General features: G+C 42.4%; 2 protein-coding genes across 3 annotated transcripts in view; one reads left to right on the forward strand and one right to left on the reverse strand.

Moving 5' to 3' along the window:
* The window catches only part of c20h10orf90 (chromosome 20 C10orf90 homolog), a 377,977-nt gene that overhangs the window by 306,007 nt on the left and 50,361 nt on the right, over positions 1-21,609 (reverse strand). The window lies entirely within an intron of this gene.
* dock1 (dedicator of cytokinesis 1) overlaps positions 1-21,609 on the forward strand; it is a 562,483-nt gene that overhangs the window by 42,547 nt on the left and 498,327 nt on the right. For both annotated transcript variants that reach the window (XM_048551079.2, XM_048551080.2), the window contains exons 3-5: positions 71-111; positions 3,104-3,159; positions 16,594-16,690. In XM_048551079.2, the coding sequence (XP_048407036.1) occupies positions 71-111; positions 3,104-3,159; positions 16,594-16,690 (194 nt within the window). The remainder of the gene's footprint in view (positions 1-70; positions 112-3,103; positions 3,160-16,593; positions 16,691-21,609) is intronic.

Raw genomic sequence — 21,609 nt, forward strand, 5'->3', positions numbered from 1 at the left:
ACTAAATTCCAATCTCCTGCATAATAATGTAAAATGTTCATTGTATTTAACAATTTTTATTTCTTTTTAGGTTGGTATAGAGGGTATACACATCGTCGCAAAGCTAAAAAGGTGAGTAATAAATACATTTATTACAGGATTTAGGTACCTGTTTCTTTGGGCATAATGAGAATTGATGAATAAATGTGCTATACCAATGAACAGAGGTAAATTATCTATCTGGTCACGTGTTACTGCTAAGCATCCTTCGGCTATTTGTACTGTGTTTGAAGATAATGTTTTCTGAACAAAATCTGTGAAATTTGCATTTAAATGAATGGGTATTGTCAGTTTCCATTATCCCCCCCCAGGGAGCCTTTTTAGATTTATCACTTACCAACAAGAATGATTTCAGTTTAATTTCGATGGCAGTTCTGCTTGGTCAAGGCTATTGTTTTTCAGAAAAATGTTGATATTGTGGAATGCAATCTATTTCCAAATTTTATGCCCTAGTAGCATTCTCTGTAATTACAGTAAAGCAGTGGCTCTAATGCTGGATAGACTGAATTGCAGAAAATGGGTTTTGATTTTGGACTGCCTGCTTGATCCCTCAGGTTGGAGGCTGCATTTGTTAGTTTTGAGGTCTGAATTTAATTATAGTGTATTGGTGATCTGGGTTCTACTGCAAGTTGCTGGTACTTCGTTGGGCTGTCAGCATTTATGGTAGAAATGTAGGGCCTGATGAAGCAAGTGGCTAGATGACTGTCAATGTTATGAAGTTGGTGCATCTCCTGTGGGACACTTTTTGAGGTTCTTTTTGACCACTGGCAAAGTGGTCCATGGCAAACACTTCATTAGTAGGTTGTTAAGTTGTATTGGGGAACTGGGACCTATATAGGCCATAGAATCCAAATTTTACATGAATTAGTTAGGCTCCTACCCAACTCGGGGTGACTTGATTGCTCAATTCACAATACATCTGAAAGGACAGGTGCAGGCTGACAACTCTGCTTTCGCCATGTTAAAGGATTTGAAATTGGTCTATTGCTCTTCAAAACAATGACAAGAGAAAATCCGGGTTTGTTTGTAAGAAAACATTATTTACCTTGTTTAAATTTGTGACCTGATCACGGTGAATGGGATGCAAAAATGCCTGGATCTAAATGTTCTTGTATTTTAAAGTTTAAGTATGAACTAAAAATTGTAGCCGTGAAGAATTGTTACAGCTAAAAGTCTCTCACCACACCAGTGAACTGATCTGGGCAGCTTGCATTTCGAAGACTGGAGTGCAGCGTTAGTTACTAAAATGTTACTTGAATCCCTGTTATATTCTCTGGAGTTTGAAACGTTAAGGGATGATTTGATCAAAGTTTTCTGAACGTAGGTTTCAAATTTGCTTCAATTTAGCAATGTTATACTAGGACCAGTAAATGGTTGAAGGTTCTGTTGGGTTTGAAGATCTGTTACGGAATTGCTGAGCAGACAAATTTCTTCCTGAGGTTCAGCAGCTATTGTTACAGGAAAGCAAAGCGATATACCTTCATCTATATGCTGCATGTTAGACTGTCAATTATTGGTCACATGTCCTACATCTTGGTTACTTGCTGATTAGCATGTTCTTCCTTGAACTGATACCAGAATAAAAAAGGGAAACAGAAAGGTTCCATGAGTAAAAATTATTTCTGCTATCTGGGGAGTGTGGATTGCCTAAAAATTAGAGCAGGGCCTTTCAGAAATGAAATTCAGAAGTAGCCCAAACATGACCTAAAAACAACAGTTAATCATAGAAGTTAATTTTAAATCTGAAGGTAATGCATTTCTCTTGACCAAAAATATTCAGAAGTATCCTTCACTAAATTCAGAACTCAATTTTTTTTCCAGCTTTTGATGAAGGAAAAGCTTAGTAAATCCATTGATTCTACCTCAAATACTTAACAATATATTTCAGTCTTCTGGTGCATGTACAAGCCTCTTAACAACAACTTCACTTTGCCAGCAGCAAGCTGTGACTCAGAATTTAGCAAGGATTTAAAATATTACTTCAGTGCTAAGGATTGAATCTCAGCCTTCTAGTTGTCTGTAAGAGAGCTGTACATTAAATGATGCAGTGCACCATTACTCAGAAATCTTAATCTCATAAAGGTAATCACTAACTACTTAAGAAATCTCTTTAGTTTTTACCTATAGCATGTGGCTTAGTTTTGCACAGAATAGAGAAAACAAAGAAATTATTTAGTTGGCATAAATTTCCTTTTTAGCGATCGTTAAATCACAGTTTGTTATTTTAAATCTTGGGTAGACCATGGTAAAAGAAATATCGCTACAAGAGTTACCTGAATTGAATGGTTGATTTACATGAGATACACAATTTCAGAGTGGCTTTTCTATATGTTACTTGGAACACCAATATTCAAATAACATAGATTTGTTAATAACAATGGTGCTGCAACAGCATGGAATTTCAACAAATCCGATATCAGAACACTTCCAACAATTTAAAATACCGATGAACAAAATATTGCAATAAATTGGAGTGTTTGAATTAAGTTTCGACTTTGGCAAGTAACTCATGAACCACAGTGAATTTTATTTTTCTGGTAACTGAAATTTTACAAAAGCAAGCACTCTTGTATTTATAAATACAGTACATTTCCAGGTTTGTGATGGGAGCAGTCAAGAAAATGCCCTTTTAGTAGTTTACGCTAATTTATAGCTGTTGCGGCTTACTACTTTTACTCATTTTTAAGAAACCACATCTTGTTATCATCTGAATAATATCTAATTTATGTTATTGTCGTGGGGAAAGTAGTTTGTAATGCAGTTACCCTGTTGAGTTCAGTGACATTATGAAATGGTCTCATTGCTGTTTTGAAACATTGATGGCATTTGATTAAATTGAAACAGCTTTGCAGAAGTGAATATATTTGTGAATGAAATAGGACAATTTTGTACATCAGTTTGTGAACAGTATAATGTTTTCTTCTGTGATTTCATTGATAATGTATGTTCTTACGTACTGATCTTAAAAACATTCTGGTATAATTTTCTGATTTTAGAAAATACTAGAACTGTCAGTTCTGATGACCAAATGCTGCTTTTCCAATTAAATATTGTTTTATTATAGGGTATTTTCCCTGCTTCGTATATTCAGCTGAAGGAAGCAACAGTTGAAGGCAAGGGGTGAGCTATGGAATTCAAATTGTATTTTTGTAAATTTAGAATTGTATTGTGTTTTAATAAGAAACTTGCACCTAATTTCTCCAGGTATAGCAATATCAACTAATGTCTTCCAAACTACAAAAAAACCAAATGAGGTAGTTGAACATGTATGTTTTGTGAATGAACAATTGTACTGGTATACAAGTTGAGTGAAACTTGTATGTATCAGCCAATCCACAATAATGAACGAGATTTAAAATACTTATTAAAAGAATGTTTGTATATATTACAAATTTATTAATTTTTTTTGGAAAACTGCTGTAAATTTCGGCTTTTGCAATAAAGTAATTGGAGGGGTATGTGGTATTTTTAACACTCCCCTTCAGGTGTACTGGCAATTGTATGAACACATTCAGTAGCTGCATGAAAGTTGAAGACCAGTTAATTGCATTATTTTGGGTATTCTGTTGAGGGAAGTACATTGCAACTATGAGCACATTCAACCCATATTCACCAGGTTGATACTAGATATGCAGAATTAATTATAGCATGTACAAGATGTTATTTTGAACGAAGAAGACTTGAGAAAAAGAAGTGATTTTAATTGAGGATATGATAGAATAAATTGGTAAATATTGGGATAACACTAGAACGGACAAATAACATTGGGTGTTTATGTAGACTGCTAGAACATGGAAAGCCGGAGAGTGGCAGTGATGCAAGCTATGGGGAGAAGCTAGGACATTACTTGAAACGTAATAGTGAGATTAATTTTGGATTTACAGTAAGGAGCAAGGGAAGACACATTGTTTTACCATTAATACCTATGTAGTAACAGCTCTAAAACCTTATTATCTATTGGATGACTATCAAGGATACTGAAAGCAGACTGATCCTTTTCTCTATAGTTCATGTTCAGCAATTAAAAGATGATAGTTGGGTTCTGATTTAAGGGAAGCAACATAGGAGAAATTTGGTGACAGCATTAGCATGCTGTCATTTGAAAGAACAGTACAGCGCAGGAACAGGCCCTTTGGCCCAGCAAGACTCTGCCGACACATGATGTCTTTCTAAACTAGAACCATTTGCAACTATGCAGTCTGTGACCCTGTGTTTCCTGCATGTTTCTTTATGTGTCGAGATGCCTCTTAAGCATTGCTATCGTAGCTGCCTCCACCACCACTGCTGGAAGTGCATCCTCAACACTTATCACCTGGAGGTCATGGGGAACTTGCCCCTCATGTTTCCTTTAAACTTATCCACTTGTACCTTAAACTTATGTCTCCTAGTAATTGAGATTTCTATCCTGGGAAAAAGATCCTGGCTATCCGTTCTTTCCGTGGCTTTTGTGATTTTGTGAACTTCTATTAGGTCATCTCACATCCTTTAATGTTGAAGTGAAAACAAATCATTGCTCTTCTCATTGCTAATAACCATCCAACCCAGGCAATATGCTGGTAAGCTATTCCTGTAACCTTTCCAAAGCTGCCTCATCCTTCTGGTAATGTGGTGACTAGGAACTGTACACAGTTCCAAATGTGGCTTAACAAAAATTCTACACAGCTGCAACGTGACCTGCCAATTATTATATTTTGTGCCCTAACCAATGAAGTCAAGAAGTCAAGCCTACCTTATGCCTTCTCCACTACCATATCCACTTGCATTGCCACTTTCACGGAACTGTTGACCCGTACACCTAGATCCCTCTGTATGTTGATGATACAAAGAGTTCTGTTGTTTTACTACCAACTTCCTTTCAGCATTTGATCTTCCAAAATGCATCACTTTGCATTTATCTGCATTAAAGCCCATCTGCCATTTCTTTGCCCAAGTTTCAAGCCTGTTTATGTCCTGCTATATCTTTTGGCAATCTTCCTCATCTATAGCTCCCCCAATTTGTTTGTCTTTTGTAAAATTACTAATCAGGCCACCTTTTATCTGTATACGCACCTTGTCAAAGTCCATATAGACAACATCCACCGCCCTGTCCTCATCACTCATCTTTGTCGTTTCCTAAAAAAGCTCAAATCAAGTTTGAGACATGACCTTCCCAGCACAAAACCATGCTGCCAATACCAATTAGTCCACATTTTTCCTTCTCTAGCAATTTCCCCACCACTGACAAGTTCATTTGTGGAACCTGAAATTAATCCAGTTCATATTTGCTTGCTTGAAAATTTTTGCTAGTTGTAAGGACTATTTTAAACAATTTTATGTAGTTTCAGCCCATCAGATCCACAGAATTGGTGTTTATGTCACGGTCTCCTTTAAGCTATCTCAGTTGCTGTTATAAAGAATGGAAAATGTCAGATCACTGCAAATCGGATAATCGTTTGAGGTTTTTATGGATTTGAAATGATTTTACTGCACCAGTATTTTGTGGTGTTCAAGAATTTAAGTTGATGGTTAGGTGACTGAAATAGGTAAATATTACTTTTTCCAGTGCCAACATGTAGTTTTGAGCTTATTCATATTGAACAAGAGACTTTTTTATTCTTTGTATCCTTCAACATGAAATAAAAATTCCCATGGTCAAAAATCAAAAATTTACTCTATAAAGTTTTGGAAAATTGCCGTTTGGTTTTATTGAAACAACATGTCAGCAACTGAATTGTAATAATGATTTTATGATCCCAGTTTTTGTTACTACTGGAGAAGTCAGATCCCAGATGGAAATCTTGCCTGAGTTTATCATGTTTTTAAAAAATTATGAACTTGATCGTCTGTTTTAAGCACGCAATGTTGCAACTTTATGTGTAACAATAGAATTGGTTTCTTTTGTGTAACATATGATAAAATAACATAAACCAAGTTATTTACATATAAGATAATAAAGTGTGAAGCTGGATGAACACAGCAGGCCAAGCAGCATCTCAGGAGCACAAAAGTTGACGTTTTGGGCCTAGACCCTTCATCAGAGAGGGGGATGGGGTGAGGGTTCTGGAATAAATAGGGAGGGGGGGAGGCGGACCGAAGATGGAGAGAAAAGAAGATAGGTGGAGAGGAGAGTATAGGTGGGGAGGTAGGGAGGGGATAGGTCAGTCCAGGGAAGACGGACAGGTCAAAGAGGTGGGATGAGGTTAGTAGGTAGGAAATGGAGGTGCGGCTTGGGGTGGGAGGAAGGGATGGGTGAGAGGAAGAACAGGTTAGGGAGGCAGAGACAGGTTGCCTGGTTTTGGGATGCAGTGGGTGGAGGGGAAGAGCTGGGCTGTTTGTGTGGTGCATGGGGGGAGGGGAAGAACTGGGCTGGTTTTGGGATGCGGTGGGGGAAGGGAAGATTTTGAAGCTGGTGAAGTCCACATTGATACCATTGGGCTGCAGGGTTCCCAAGCGGAATATGAGTTGCTGTTCCTGCAACCTTCGGGTGGCATCATTGTGGCACTGCAGGAGGCCCATGATGGACATGTCGTCTAAGGAATGGGAGGGGGAGTTGAAATGGTTTGCAACTGGGAGGTGCAGTTGTTTAAAGCTCAGCAGGTCTGGCAGCATCTGAGAAGGAAAAGATAGAGTTAACGTTTCGGGTCTGGTGATCCTTCCTTAGAACTCAGAACTAGCTTGTTTCCTAACTGTCATGAATTAACACCTTTCTCGAGGAGCAGGTCCCCTTACATCTGGTCCCAGCTAGGTCGTCTAACTGTTCAGAAGCTTTCCAATCTATTTGTTTCTCCTCAGCAAAAATCAACCGAAAGTGAGCTAATTTCTTTCAATGTTGGTTGTCTCCAATTGTCAAACTCACAATACAAATAAACTTTTGTTATTACTCTAGGAAGCCCCAGTCCGCTCCTCTCTGACACACAACCATTTAAGTCATGGCTCCGGAAGGATTGTGTAGTTAGTTATTAAAGCCCCTCATGTATTCAGACCAAAGCCCTCAAGCCACTCGTTCAAAATCCAAACTCTCTAATTAAGGATATTAATGTATATAAGCCACACATCTTCAGTCACAATACAAATAAACAAGCACTCATAATCTATAATTGTTATAGGCAATTGTTAGTATAAAGTACAAACAAAAAAGATTGCTCTATTACAAAAATTTCAGCATATGTATGATTACAATGCATTGTAAAACACATTTCTCTTTAATTTACAGATTACAAAAAAGGTCTGCTACGCTCAATGCTTTGCATTTGAGCCCGCAGGTCATATATTATCAGGTTGAGTTAATTAAATGTGACACTTTTAGTTGTAACGATATATTTGACGATTTTCATCACAACTTCTCACCAAACCGTGGCGATGTTATTGTATTAGTTATGTTCTGACTTGGCATGAGAAATTTTCTTGCATCATGTATTTGCCGACAGTCTTGTATAATGTGACTTGAGGATTATGTCTACAATTAAGAGAAATGTTAGTATGAAGCCCTTTATGCAAATTATTGCTTCAAAAATTAAGCTTTAGTTATTCAGATTAAAAATATGTATTCATAACTTTTACATGCTTTCGAGGTTGAGGAGAAAATGTGAATGCTAACAAATTACTTGTAACTTTGCTTTGCCTCTCTGTGCCACAATAGACAAACTCTTAAGGAGGAAAACAAGAAATTTTCTAGTTGTTGTTTAGAATTTTGATACCTCCAGTGTCTCTGATCTGGCATATATACTTCAATTCGGTTGCGGAATCTGCACATGTGCTTTAGAATTGCAGTCATTTCTTCATGGAAATTCTTTATTAAGTACTGGTAGTTTTGACTCATTGAAATTTCAAAGCAGATCTCTTATAGGCTCTACTGAAGAATTTGACTTCCTACTTTCTGTAAGGATCCTACTTGAAACAAAAGATGTTTGACTAAACCTGTTGAATTAAATAATGCAGCAATTAATATTGAGCCATTAGTCAATACACTTATTTATAATTAGACATTCTCTCTAATTTTTGTACTGAGTTTTATGAAAAATTGAAGTCAAGGAATCATAGACTTCTTATATAGAAAGTATTTGCAATGATACTTCATTCATTTAAATCAGAACCTAGACCACAGTGAGCAGTGTTGAATGGGAGATGAATATGTTATGATCCTGTTACGTATATCTTTCTAATCCTTATCATTTGATAATCAGGTTTTTTTTTTACTTAAAAGCAATTCTGTATGATGCTAAAATTCCTGTCCAGACTGATAACAGTTGAAAGGAGAAGTTTCTCAAATGGCCAGTGTAAATAACTAAAGGGCAAGATTTTGCATTTTAAGCATTTTACTGTGGCAAAAAATTAAGATTCGTACAGATAAATAGTGCATTGAAACTTTGCATGTTTCATATGATCTTTAACTTTTGTGATGGCGCCAGGATTAGTGAGGCTCAATTTCCAACATGTTCCTTCAGTGAATAATAAAACAAAGTTTATTATTTAAAAAAGAACAAAAAATTGCAGATGCCAGAAATCTGAAACAAAAACAAATTGCTGGAGAAACTCAGCAAGTCTGGCAGCATCTGTGGAGACAAAGCAGAGTCAACATTTTGGATCCACTGATCCTCTTCCTGATCTGATTGTTGATTGTGTCACCTGTTTTTTTTTAATGATAGCTAGCAAATTCTGGCCTTGCAAAAGGTTCCTGCATAGTGCTATGTGAGTTGTGTGAATTTAACTTTAGGATGTTGACATTTATGCATGGTAAGCTATCTACTGAAGTTGCAGGTTGATGCTTTCAATTTAAATAATATTTTTTCCCAATTAAAATGTTCTGCAGCCTTTTCTGAAGAGATATAAAACAATTAATAATAAAGTAAGATATTGTCATGATTCAGCTGCTGTGACTACTGGTTAAGAGGTGACCTGATAGAAGTTTATAAAATAATGAGAGGAATAGATGGAGTTAATGGCAGTTGTCCTCTCCCCAAGGTGGGGGATTTCAAGACCAGGGGACACTTTAAAAAAGTAAGAGGAAAGTGCTTTAAAAAAAGACATGGGCAAATTTTTTACACACAGGGTGGTTTGCATCTGGAATGAACTTACTGGGGAAGTGGTGGATGTGGGTACAATTACAATATTTAAATGCCATTTGGGTAAGTCCAAGAATTAAAAAAGGTTTTGAGGGATACAGGCCAGGACCAGGCAGGTGGGCTAGTTTAGTTTGGGATCATATTCGGCATGGACTGGTTGGACCAGAGGGTCCGTTTCCATGCTGCATGACTCTGTGGATTTGAATAACAGTTTGACCCATACTTATTATATGGTCCGAGCAAACATATGCAGATGAGAATTTTCAAGGTTTGAGAATATCTGTTCTAAAATTCCCTCCACTTAAAACTGTTCTTGGAATCATAGAATCCGCACAGTGTGGAAACAGGCCCTTTAGCCCAACAAGTCCACACTGCCCCTCAGAGCATCCCACCCAGACCAACTCCCTATAACCCACCTCACCTACACATCCCTGAACACTACGGGCAATTTATCATGGCCAATCCATGTAACCTGTACATCTTTGGACTGTGGGACGAAACCGGAGTACTCGGAGGAAGCCCACGCAGATAAGGGGAGAATGTGCAAACTCCACACAGACAGTCGCTCATAACTGGAATTGAACCCAGGTCCCTGGCACTGTGAGGCAGCAGTGCTAACCACTGTGCCACCATGCTGCCCTAAATTAATAATTAATTAACAGGTAACATATTAATTTGTATTTTTTACGAAATGTCAATGGAAGTGTAATTGATTTGGCATCCAAATTTTGTGATTACTACTTAACTTTACATTGAAAGTGGTTCCAGTAATCTCCTCTTTCTTCATCTTATTCCCAATTGTAACGATTGGTGTGCTATTAAGAAAGCCCCATTTCTTTTCTAGGCCATTACTGGACGGTTGCATTTTGATCTCATTGCATTGTTAGCAGATTTCAATGTATGGGTTTTAACTGGGAATAATATATATGGGATCCACAAACTGCATTGGAAAACTGCAAAAAAAATTATTAGTTCTAGGTGGAGTACAAATTTTTGTCCACACTAGTGAATTTGACTCAGGTAATTTCAAATTTTAACTAATAAACACCTCTGGTAATGGCTTGTTTAAATTGTTAAATACTTCAAACTAATGGATAATTTATAAGATAATAAAATGTGAGGCTGGATGAACACAGCAGGCCCAGCAGCATCTCAGGAGCACAAAAGCTGACGTTTCGGGCCTAGACCCTTCATCAGAGAGGGGGATGGGGTGAGGGTTCTGGAATAAATAGAGAGAGAGGGGGAGATGGAGAGGAGAGTATAGGTGGGGAGGTGGGGAGGGGATAGGTTAGTCCAGGGAAGACGGACAGGTCGAGGTGGGATGAGGTTAGTAGGTAGGAGATGGAGGTGTGGCTTGGGGTGGGAGGAAGGGATGGGTGAGAGGAAGAACAGGTTAGGGGGCCAGAGACAGGTTGCCTGGTTTTGGGATGCAGTGGGTGGAGGGGAAGAGCTGGGCTGGTTGTGTGGTGCAGTGGGGGGAGGGGATGAACTGGGCTGGTTTTGGGATGCGGTGGGGGAAGGGGAGATTTTGAAGCTGGTGAAGTCCACATTGATGCCATTGGGCTGCAGGGTTCCCAAGCGGAATATGAGTTGCTGTTCCTGCAACCTTCGGGTGGCATCATTGTGGCACTGCAGGAGGCCCATGATGGACATGTCATCTAAAGAATGGGAGGGGGAGTGGAAGTGGTTTGCGACTGGGAGGTGCAGTTGTTTATTGCGAACCAAGCGGAGGTGTTCTTCAAAGCGGTTCCCAAGCCTCCGCTTGGTTTCCCCAATGTAGAGGAAGCCACACCGGGTACAATGGATGCAGTATACCACATTGGCAGATGTGCAGGTGAACCTCTGCTTAATATGGAAAGTCATCTTGGGGCCTGGGATAGGGGTGAGGGAGGAGGTGTGGGGGTAAGTGTAGCATTTCCTGCGGTTGCAGGGGAAGGTGCCGGGTGTGGTGGGGTTGGAGGGCAGTGTGGAGCGAACAAGGGAGTCACGGAGAGAGTGGTCTCTCCGGAAAGCAGACAAGAGTGGGGATGGAAAAAGGTCTCGGGTGGTGGGGTCGGATTGTAGATGGCGGACGTGTCGGAGGATGATGCGTTGTATCCGGAGGTTGGTGGGGTGGTGTGTAAGAACGAGGGGGATCCTCTTTGGGCGGTTGTGGCGGGGGCGGGGTGTGAGGGATGTGTCGCAGGAAATGCGGGAGACGCGGTCAAGGGCATTCTCGACCACTGTGGGGGGAAAGTTGCGGGCCTTGAAGAACTTGGACATCTGGGATGTGCGGGAGTGGAATGCCTCATCGTGGGAGCAGATGCGGCGGAGGCGGAGAAATTGGGAATAGGGGATGGAATTTTTGCAGAGTGTGGGTGGGAGGAGGTGTATTCTAGGTAGCTGTGGGAGTCGGTGGGCTTGAAATGGAGATCAGTTACAAGCTGGTTGCCTGAGATGGAGACTGAGAGGTCCAGGAAGGTGAGGGATGTGCTGGAGATGGCCCAGGTGAACTGAAGGTTGGGGTGGAAGGTGTTGGTGAAGTGGATGAACTGTTCGAGCTCCTCTGGGGAGCAAGAGGCGGCGCTGATACAGTCATCAATGTAACAGAGGAAGAGGTGGGGTTTGGGGCCTATGTAGGTGCGGAAGAGGGACTGTTCCACGTAACCTACAAAGAGGCAGGCATAGCTGAGGCCCATGCGGATGCCCATGGCTCCCCCCTTTGTCTGTAGGAAGTGGGAGGAATCGAAAGAGAAGTTGTTGAGGGTGAGGACAAGTTCGGCTAGGCGGATGAGGGTGTCGGTGGAGGGGGACTGGTCGGGCCTGCGGGACAGGAAGGAGCGGAGGTCCTTGAGGCCATCTGCATGCGGAATGCAGGTGTATAGGGACTGGACGTCCATGGTGAAAGTGAGGTGTTGGGGGCCAGGGAATTGGAAGTCCTGGAGGAGGTGGAGGGCGTGGGTGGTGTCACGGACATAGGTAGGGAGTTCCTGGACCAAAGGGGAGAAAATGGAGTCCAGATAGTTGGAGATGAGCTCGGTGGGGCAGGAACAGGCTGAGACAATGGGTCGACCAGGGCAGGCAGGTTTGTGGATTTTGGGAAGGAGATAGAAACGGGCCGTGCGGGGTTGGGCAACAGTGAGGTTGGAGGCTGTGGGTGGGAGGTCCCCTGACGTGATGAGGTCATGAATGGTGTTGGAGATGATGGTTTGGTGCTCGGGTGTGGGGTCATGATCGAGGGGGCGGGAGGAGGTGGAGTCGCAGAGTTGGCGTTTGACCTCGGCGATGTAGAGGTCAGTGCGCCATACTACCACTGCGCCACCCTTGTCTGCGGGTTTGATGGTGAGGTTGGGATTGGAGCGGAGGGCTGCCCGTTCTGCGGGGGAGAGGCTGGAGTGGGTGAGAGGGGTGGAGAGGTTGAGGCGGTTGATGTCTCGTCGGCAGTTGGCGATGAAGAGGTCGAGGGAAGGTAGGAGGCCTGGGGGTGGTGTCCAGGAGGAGGACTTGTGTTGGAAGCGGGAGAAGGGGTCAGTGGAGGGAGGGTTAGGTTCCCGGTTGAAGAAGTAGGCGTGGAGGCGAAGGCGGCGGAAAAACTGTTCTATGTCCAACCGTGACTAGTATTCGTTGATGTGTGGTTGTAGGGGGACAAAGGTGAGCCCCTTACTGAGGACTGACCGTTCGTCCTCAGTCAGTGGGAGGTCTGTGGGGATGGTGAAGATGCGGCAGGATTCAGTGTGGCTGTCTTCTCTGGGGTTGCTGGCTGTGGAGGTTGTGGGCCAACGAGCTCATCACTCCGCCCACAACCTCCACAGCCAGCAACCCCAGAGAAGACAGCCACACTGAACCCTGCCGCATCTTCACCATCCCCACAGACCTCCCACTGACTGAGGACGAACGGTCAGTCCTCAGTAAGGGGCTCACCTTTGTCCCCCTACAACCACATATTCAACGAATACCAGTCACGGTTGGACATAGAACAGTTTTTCCGCCGCCTTCGCCTCCACGCCTACTTCTTCAACCGCGAACCTAACTCTCCCTCCACTGACCCCTTCTCCCGCTTCCAACACAAGTCCTCCTCCTGGACACCACCCCCAGGCCTCCTACCTTCCCACGACCTCTTCATCGCCAACTGCCGTCCAGACATTAACCGCCTCAACCTCTCCACCCCTCTCACCCACTCCAACCTCTCCTCCGCAGAACGGGCAGCCCTCTGCTCCAACCCCAACCTCACCATCAAACCCGCAGACAAGGGTGGCGCAGTGGTAGTATGGCGCACTGACCTCTACATCGCCGAGGCCAAACGCCAACTCTCCGACTCCACCTCCTCCCGCCCCCTCGATCATGACCCCACACCCGAGCACCAAACCATCATCTCCAACACCATTCATGACCTCATCACCTCAGGGGACCTCCCACCCACAGCCTCCAAACTCATTGTTCCCCAACCCCGCACGGCCCGTTTCTATCTCCTTCCCAAAATCCACAAACCTGCCTGCCCTGGTCGACCCATTGTTGCAGCCTGTTCCTGCCCCACGAAACTCATCTCCAACTATCTGGACTCCATTTTCTCCCCTTTGGTCCAGGAACTCCCTACCTATGTCTGTGACACCACCCACGCCCTCCACCTCCTCCAGGACTTACGATTCCCTGGCCCCCAAACACCTAATTTTCACCATGGACGTCCAGTCCCTATACACCTGTATTCCACATGCAGATGGCCTCAAGGCCCTCCGCTTCTTCCTGTTCCGCAGGACCGACCAGTCCCCCTCCACCGACACCCTCATCCGCCTAGTCGAACTTGTCCTCACCATCAACAACTTCTCTTTCGATTCCTCCCACTTCCTATAGACAAAGGGGGTGGCCACGGGCACCCGCATGGTCCTCAGCTATGCCTGCCTCTTTGTAGGTTACGTGGAACAGTCCCTCTTCCGCACCTACATAGGCCCCAAACCCCACCTCTTCCTCCGTTACGTTGATGACTGTATCAGCGCCGCCACTTGCTCCCCAGAGGAGCTCAAACAGTTCATCCACTTCACCAACACCTTCCACCCCAACCTTCAGTTCACCTGGGCCATCTCCAGCACATCCCTCACCTTCCTGGACCTCTCAGTCTCCATCTCAGGCAATCAGCTTGTAACTGACGTCCATTTCAAGCCCACCGACTCCCACAGCTACCTAGAATAGACCTTTTCCCACCCACCCTCCTGCAAAAATTCCATCCCCTATTCCCAATTCCTCCGCCTCCGCCGCATCTGCTCCCACGATGAGGCATTCCACTCCTGCACGTCCCAGATGTCCAAGTTCTTCAAGGCCCGCAACTTCCCCCCACAGTGGTCAGGAACAGCCGTGACCGCGTCTCCCGCATTTCCTGCAACACATCCCTCACACCCTGCCCCCGCCACAACCGCCCAAAGAGGATCCCCCTCGTTCTCGCACACCACCCCACCAACCTCCGGACACAACGCATCATCTTCCGACACTTCCGCCATCTACAATCCGACCCCACCACCCGAGACCTTTTTCTATCCCCTCTCTCCGTGACTCCCTTGTTCGCTCCACACTGCCCTCCAACCCCACCACACCCGGCACCTTCCCCTGCAACCGCAGGAAATGCTACATTTGCCCCCACACCTCCTCCCTCACCCCTATCCCAGGCCCCAAGATGACTTTCCATATTAAGCAGAGGTTCACCTGCACATCTGCCAATGTGGTATACTGCATCCATTGTACCCGGTGTGGCTTCCTCTACATTGGGGAAACCAAGCGGAGGCTTGGGAACCGCTTTGAAGAACACCTCCGCTTGGTTCGCAATAAGCAACTGCACCTCCCAGTCGCAAACCACTTCCACTCCCCCTCCCATTCTTTAGATGACATGTCCATCATGGGTCTCCTGCAGTGCCACAATGATGCCACCCGAAGGTTGCAGGAACAGCAACTCATATTCCGCTTGGGAACCCTGCAGCCCAATGGCATCAATGTGGACTTCACCAGCTTCAAAATCTCCCCTTCCTCCACCGCATCCCAAAACCAGCCCAGTTCATCCCCTCCCCCCACGCACCACACAACCAGCCCAGCTCTTCCCCTCCACCCACTGCATCCCAAAACCAGGCAACCTGTCTCTGCCCCCCTAACCTGTTCTTCCTCTCACCCATCCCTTCCTCCCACCCCAAGCCACACCTCCATCTCCTACCTACTAACCTCATCCCACCTCCTTGACCTGTATGTCTTCCCTGGACTGACCTATCCCCCACCTCCCCACCTATACTCTCCTCTCCACCTATCTTCTTTTCTCTCCATCTTCGGTCCGCCTTCCCCCTCTCCCTATTTATTCCAGGGTCCTCACCCCATACCCCTCTCTGATGAAGGGTCTAGGCCCGAAACGTCAGCTTTTGTGCTCCTGAGATGCTGCTTGGCCTGCTGTGTTCATCCAGCCTCATATTTTATTATCTTGGATTCTCCAGCATCTGCAGTTCCCATTATCACTGGATAATTTATAAGTTGTATTCAGAGAAAGCTGAGGCTTCAAACCCTTATCTTTTGTGATTTCGCAGTGCAGCCAATGTTTCTTATTTTCTATTTAGCCCTTAAAATATGTCACTTCATTTTGGATTTACAGAACTTTTTTTTTCAAAACTTGGGATATTGTCTTGATAAAATGTGTCTATGACCACATGCTTGCCTCAAGATGCATTCTGCTTGTAGGTCCTTTCAATTTATCATTGAAGTTTTTCGATACTCTAGGAAGCTAAGCTGAGTTAAATTCTAATGGCTTTTTTTTATCCCTTCTCTATCCCTTGAGAAGATAACCTTAAAAAAGTTCTTGGCAGTAATTTTTTTGTGTTGAAATGAGTCAGAGGTTTAACAGGAGCCGTAGTAGCATGTGGACTATCTCTGTGACAATACTGAATTTGAAAGTTACGGTAGTTCTTCAGACAGTTACGTTTGTGCAGTTGCTCCAATTGCCTTTGCTGTTTTCAAATGTCTAAAGTTCTTCACATTGGTTCCTCTTTTTGTTGATATTGCTTACTGAAAATTTGTGCCAATCATGCACTTCAAATGTGTGGAAATGTTTAAGACTCTTTTCCTGAATGATTGTAGTGTGAATATATCCAGGTTAAGCCAAGGCTTTTGGATAAGGCTAAGAACTTACACTAGAAAGGTAAATGAAAAGGCATGAGTTAATTTAATATGCAAATTAAATGCAGTACTGAAGTCTATTTTTCAATTTGAATTTGATTTTAATGCCTAATTTTGAATGTATACTTGTATGCTTTGTTTGACTTTAAATAGCTTCAGACATTGGATTAGTTAAGGAAATTGAATTATAAGTTGATATTGCTATCTTCAGTTTTAAATGTTAGAAAAATTAATTGTGATCCAATGAATGAGTCTGTGAAAAGCAATTTCAGACAGTAAGAAGTTTTAATATGCAGATATGACATTCTATGAAAGCTGTTGTTGCTATAACAAAGGTTTCTGAAGAAAGTAAGTTGGCAATTTGAATATAACCATTCTGTTTTGTGTTTAATTGAAGGCAACATGAAACTGTTATACCAAATGAGCTCCCATTGGTTCAGGAAGTCACTACAACTCTTCGAGAATGGTCGAGTATATGGCGCCAGTTGTATGTTGTGAGTGAACTATAATATGCGAAGAAGTTTTCTCCACACTGCTATGTTTTAAGCAGTATATTATGTTTAATGTCATTCGGTCTCCTGCAGAAATATTGTAACTCCATGAAGCTCCATAATGAGGACTGCTGTCTTTGTATTTGACATTAGTTAGTGCTCCTAAGTTTCATTCACATGAACTAAAGATCAAACACTTTTTCTTGAAATTGCTGGCTTTGTTTTTCAATTATATTTTCCTCCACCCCTCAGTTTGAGCACAATTGAATGAAGTATTATGATGAACCAATTGTTTTCAAAATGCAACCGTTCCTAATCTTGGTGTGGGCAAATCTAATCTGGCCAGTTGCTGCCCCATTAATTTACTCATTCATCACCAGAGTAATGGAGAACATTGTTAATAGTTCTGTGGAGTAATATTTGCTGATCCCCTTCACTGATGCTTAGTTTGAGTTCTGTTAGGGCTTTTAGGCATGCAGCCTCATTACAGAATTAGATCAAACGTAGGCAAAATGTGCTACAATTCGGGGGAGGCAGTTGTGGTGTTGGCGGAGAGCAGTACTGGTTTCAGGAATATCTAGCACACGAAGATAGTAAATCCTCTCAGCTTCTGTAGACTGTTGCAGGAGTTTGAGTTTAGTGACCTAGTCTCAGCTGCTACAACAAGGACGTTCACCTCCCTCATAAGGTCAAGAGTGAGAATGTGCAATCTTCAGCAAGCAGTGTTTAACATCATTTGCAACTTCTCAGATACCAAAGCAATCCATGTTCATGTGTGCTAAGATCTGGATGAAATTCAACCAATCAACTTTGGTTTGATATGCAACAAGTAACATTTACCTCATACAAGTCATGTATGACCACTTACAATGAGTAAGAATCTAAGCACTTTCTTTGATATTCAACATCATCTAGTCCTCTACTGTTAACTTCGTTGATCAGAAACTGAACTAGGACAAGCTGTAGAAATACTCTGACCTCAAGAGCCGGCAAGAGGCTGTAAATTCTGAGGCAATGAACTCACCACCTGACTTCCCAAAACCTGTTCACTCTCTGCAGTTCAGAACGTGTGAACAAATGTGCTCCTTTTGCCTGGATGAGGGTTGCTCCAAAAATGTTCAATAAGCTTGACACTAATCAGGACAAAGTAACCTGCTTTATTGCAATCCCATCTATCACCTTAACCTATCACTGACCACTGCTGAAGTATAGTGGTAGTAGTCCATGCTATATGAAGAGGCTCTAAAACAACTAACCGTAAGTCCTTTGACATCAACTTCCAACCTCTGATCTCTACCAACTAAAATGTAAAGGCAGCAGGCATGTGGAATGCCACCATTAACAATTTTCCTTCCAGGCCGCACAGAATCTCAAGTGCTCTGGGACAGAATGAGGCCATTTGGCCCAGCAAGTCTGCGTGGTTCATTTGAGTGAGCATTATTACCCATTGCTAATTTCATGCTTTAACCCTTATACCCATGCAGATTATTTTATCCAAAATAGTCATCTAATGCACACACTAATGCCTCAATTAACCTACCTCCACCTCCATGCAGTGCATTCCATACTCTAACTACTTCCTGCACTCTCTCCCCCCATAGCCCTCAAATTCTCCCTATCTAATCTATCCATGCTGTTCATGATTTTGAAGCTTCTATCACATTTTCTCCAAGCTGCCTTCTGTCCCAAATTCAATATTTGCTCACAAATTAAGTTCCTCATCGTGTAACTGTTCATGTAAACACGTTCAAATTCTTTATGTAATATGATGTCTACTATTGTAAACAATAATTCCATTGAAGTCTTACACATGTCTTAAACAAGGTCACATCACCTCCTTGCTCTGTACTCTATGCCCTGGTTGTTAAAACCAAGGACACTGTTTGCTTTACTTACCGTACTATTATCTGTCCCCTCTATAACCACTGCGCATATATGCCCAGATCCCCCTGCTCCTGGGCTCCATTTAGAATTTTACTCCCTATATTGTATTGTCATTCGGTGTTCTTCCATACTTGGATTTCTCTGGGTCAAAATACTGGAACTTCATTCCAAAGAGCAGTTTGGATATCCCTATCGCGGTTGGACAATTCAATTGACAGCTCACTGTAAACTTCCCAAGAAAGTTAAGGATGGACAACTAATGCTGGCCTTACCAGTGATGTCTGCACTTATGAATGAGACTTAGAAAATGTATGGAAAAATATTGATCCGGCATTGAGCATAACTCAGTGTTTCTTGAACGTTTATGTGTCTAACCTGTCCTTTTTATTCTTGAATTGCGAGTATTGTTTTATTTCCTTGTTCCTTGATTTTTTTTTCCCCCATTGTGCTCAAGGACTTAAAGACACAAAACAATGTGTGTTACACAGCTCCATACTATAAGTTTCACACCATTATGCAAGGATGTAAAGAGAATGTCTGACCACAATGCTTGGAAGTTTATTCTGAATTAACCATTCTTGGGAAATCTTTCTATCCTGTTTCCCTATAGATTGGATCCTTGATTGAATGGAAGATTTAGTGTTATTTGGATCAGTGCCTTGTTAAGAGAATGTCACTTTTGTGTGGGTTTAAAGTAATTTCTAGAAACTGGGGTGGGTCAGATAGATTGCAATTGTCATTTCTGGTCCTGTATGATTTGTAGTTGCAATTTTGCAGTGCGCGATAGATTTAATTTCACATTCTGCATTGAATTCATGATAGTGCTTTTGCTTTGGGTGTGGCTGCTTGCTAGATAACTTACATATGTAACTATTGTTTCCTTTATCACAATCTATTTTTCGAAACTAGATACTGGTACAAAATACCTCTTAGTTATATATAATGCAGGAACAATCTATTTTGAAGTGCATCAAAATGCAGTCAATTGAATGGCACCTGTGAATCCTAGTAATAAGCTGTTTAGCGTGGAAAAAAAATGACAGGGGATGGTTCTTGTCACATACATTTTGTTGTATTGAAACTTTTTCATGGAATACTATGCATACAGTCATAGTTATACAGCACAGTGTGTTTGGTCCAACCAATGCGTGCTGACCAGAATCGTAAATTAATCTAATCCCATTTGCAAGCGTTTGACCCATATCTCTCTTAAACCCTGCCCATTAATATTCCCATCCAGATGCCTTTTAGATGTAATTGTACCAGCCTCCACTACTTCCTCTGGCAGCTGTTTCCATACATGCAGCACCCTCTGAAAAATTTACCTCTTAGGTGTCTCTTAAACCTTTCTCCTCTCACTTTAAACCTATGCCTTCTCGTCTTGGACTCCCCTACTGTGGGACAAAGACCTTGGCTATTCACCCCATCCATGACCCTCACAATTTTATAAACCTCCATAATGTCACTCCTCAAACTCTGGTGTTCCAGGGAAAATAGCCCCAGCTTATTCAGCCTGAGATAACCTTTCTTACTGTCCACTGTGACATCAATTTTGGTGTCACCTACAAACTTACTAACCATTCCTGTCAAATTCACAACCAAATCATTTATATAAATGTCAAAAAGCAGTGGATCCAGCCCTGATCTTTGCGACATACTGCTGGCCACAGGCTGCAGTCTGAGAAACAACTCTCGACCACCACCCTCTTTCTCCTTCATGTGGAGATACCAGTGTTGGACTTGGGTGGACAAGTTCAAAAATCACGTGACACTCGGTTATAGTCCAATGAGTTTAATTTAAAACACAGCTTTTGGAGCCCTGTTCTCCTTCAGGTATTGAGAAGGAGCGAGACTTTGAAAGCTTGTGATTTTAAACAAATCTATTTGTCTGTAACCTGGTGTTGTGTGATTTTTGATTTTGTCCTACCTTCAAGCAAATGTTGTATCCAATTGACCGGCTCCCCCGGACCCTGTGTGATCTAATCTTACTCCCCATTCTACCATGTGGAACCTTGTCAAATGCCTTCCTAAAGTCCATGTAGATAACGGTCACTCCTCTGCCTTCATCAACCTTCTTTGTCACTTCTTCACAAAACTCAATCCAGTCAGTAAGACATGATCTCCCCTGCACAAAGCCATGTTAAATGTGCCTAATTGTTCCTTGTCTTTCCAAATATGTACAGATCCTGTCCCTCAGAATACCTTATCCACCACTGACATCAGGCTCATCGGTCTATAGTTGTCTGCCTTTTCCTTATGGCCTTTCTTAAATAATGAAGCCATATTAGCCGACCTGAAGTCGTCTTGCACCTTACGCATGGTAATTGATAGTACAGATATCTCAGTTGGCGCCCAGAAATTGCTTCCTAGCTTCCCACAAAGTTCTGGGATATGGCTTATCAGGTCCCAAGGATTTATCCACCATCTCCTCTGTAATATGGACACTTTTCAAGATATCACTATTTATTTCTCCAGGTTCTCTACTTCCACATCCTTCTCCACAGTAAATACTGACACAAATACTCACTTAATATCTGTGGTTGCACGTGTATCACATTTTACTGTCATGGTTGGAAGAAAATCCGGAAAATAGTACAGCACGTGAGGAGGCCCTTCGGTTCATTCAGTCCTGCTAGCTCCCTCAAAATGCAATTTAGTCATTCTGCACCTCTGTTCTTTTCAATTCACAACCAGTTGTTTTCTCATCAATATTTATCCACTTTTCCTTTGAATCTGTTACTGTTTCTCTTCTATTGATTTTATTTCCACCAACTTAATAGCAGTCCTAACCTCTTGAGCATAAAAAGGCCTTTTCTCAAGTCACCACTAGTTGTTTTTAAATTTCCTTAACTACTTACCTCTGATTCGTGATACTTCAGATATTTGAAATGAGTTTATTTTATCTAAATCTTCCATGATTTTAAACACCATTTCCAGTTTCTGTTTATGCTTTATGGAGAACAATCCCAGTGACTCTAGCTTTTCCATGTAGTTGGAACCTCTTGTGTCTGTCTATTCCTACAGCAAAAGTGGTAAAT

The sequence above is a fragment of the Stegostoma tigrinum genome, chromosome 20 (genome assembly GCF_030684315.1).
Source record: "Stegostoma tigrinum isolate sSteTig4 chromosome 20, sSteTig4.hap1, whole genome shotgun sequence".
NCBI classification, from domain to species: Eukaryota; Metazoa; Chordata; class Chondrichthyes; order Orectolobiformes; family Stegostomatidae; genus Stegostoma; species Stegostoma tigrinum.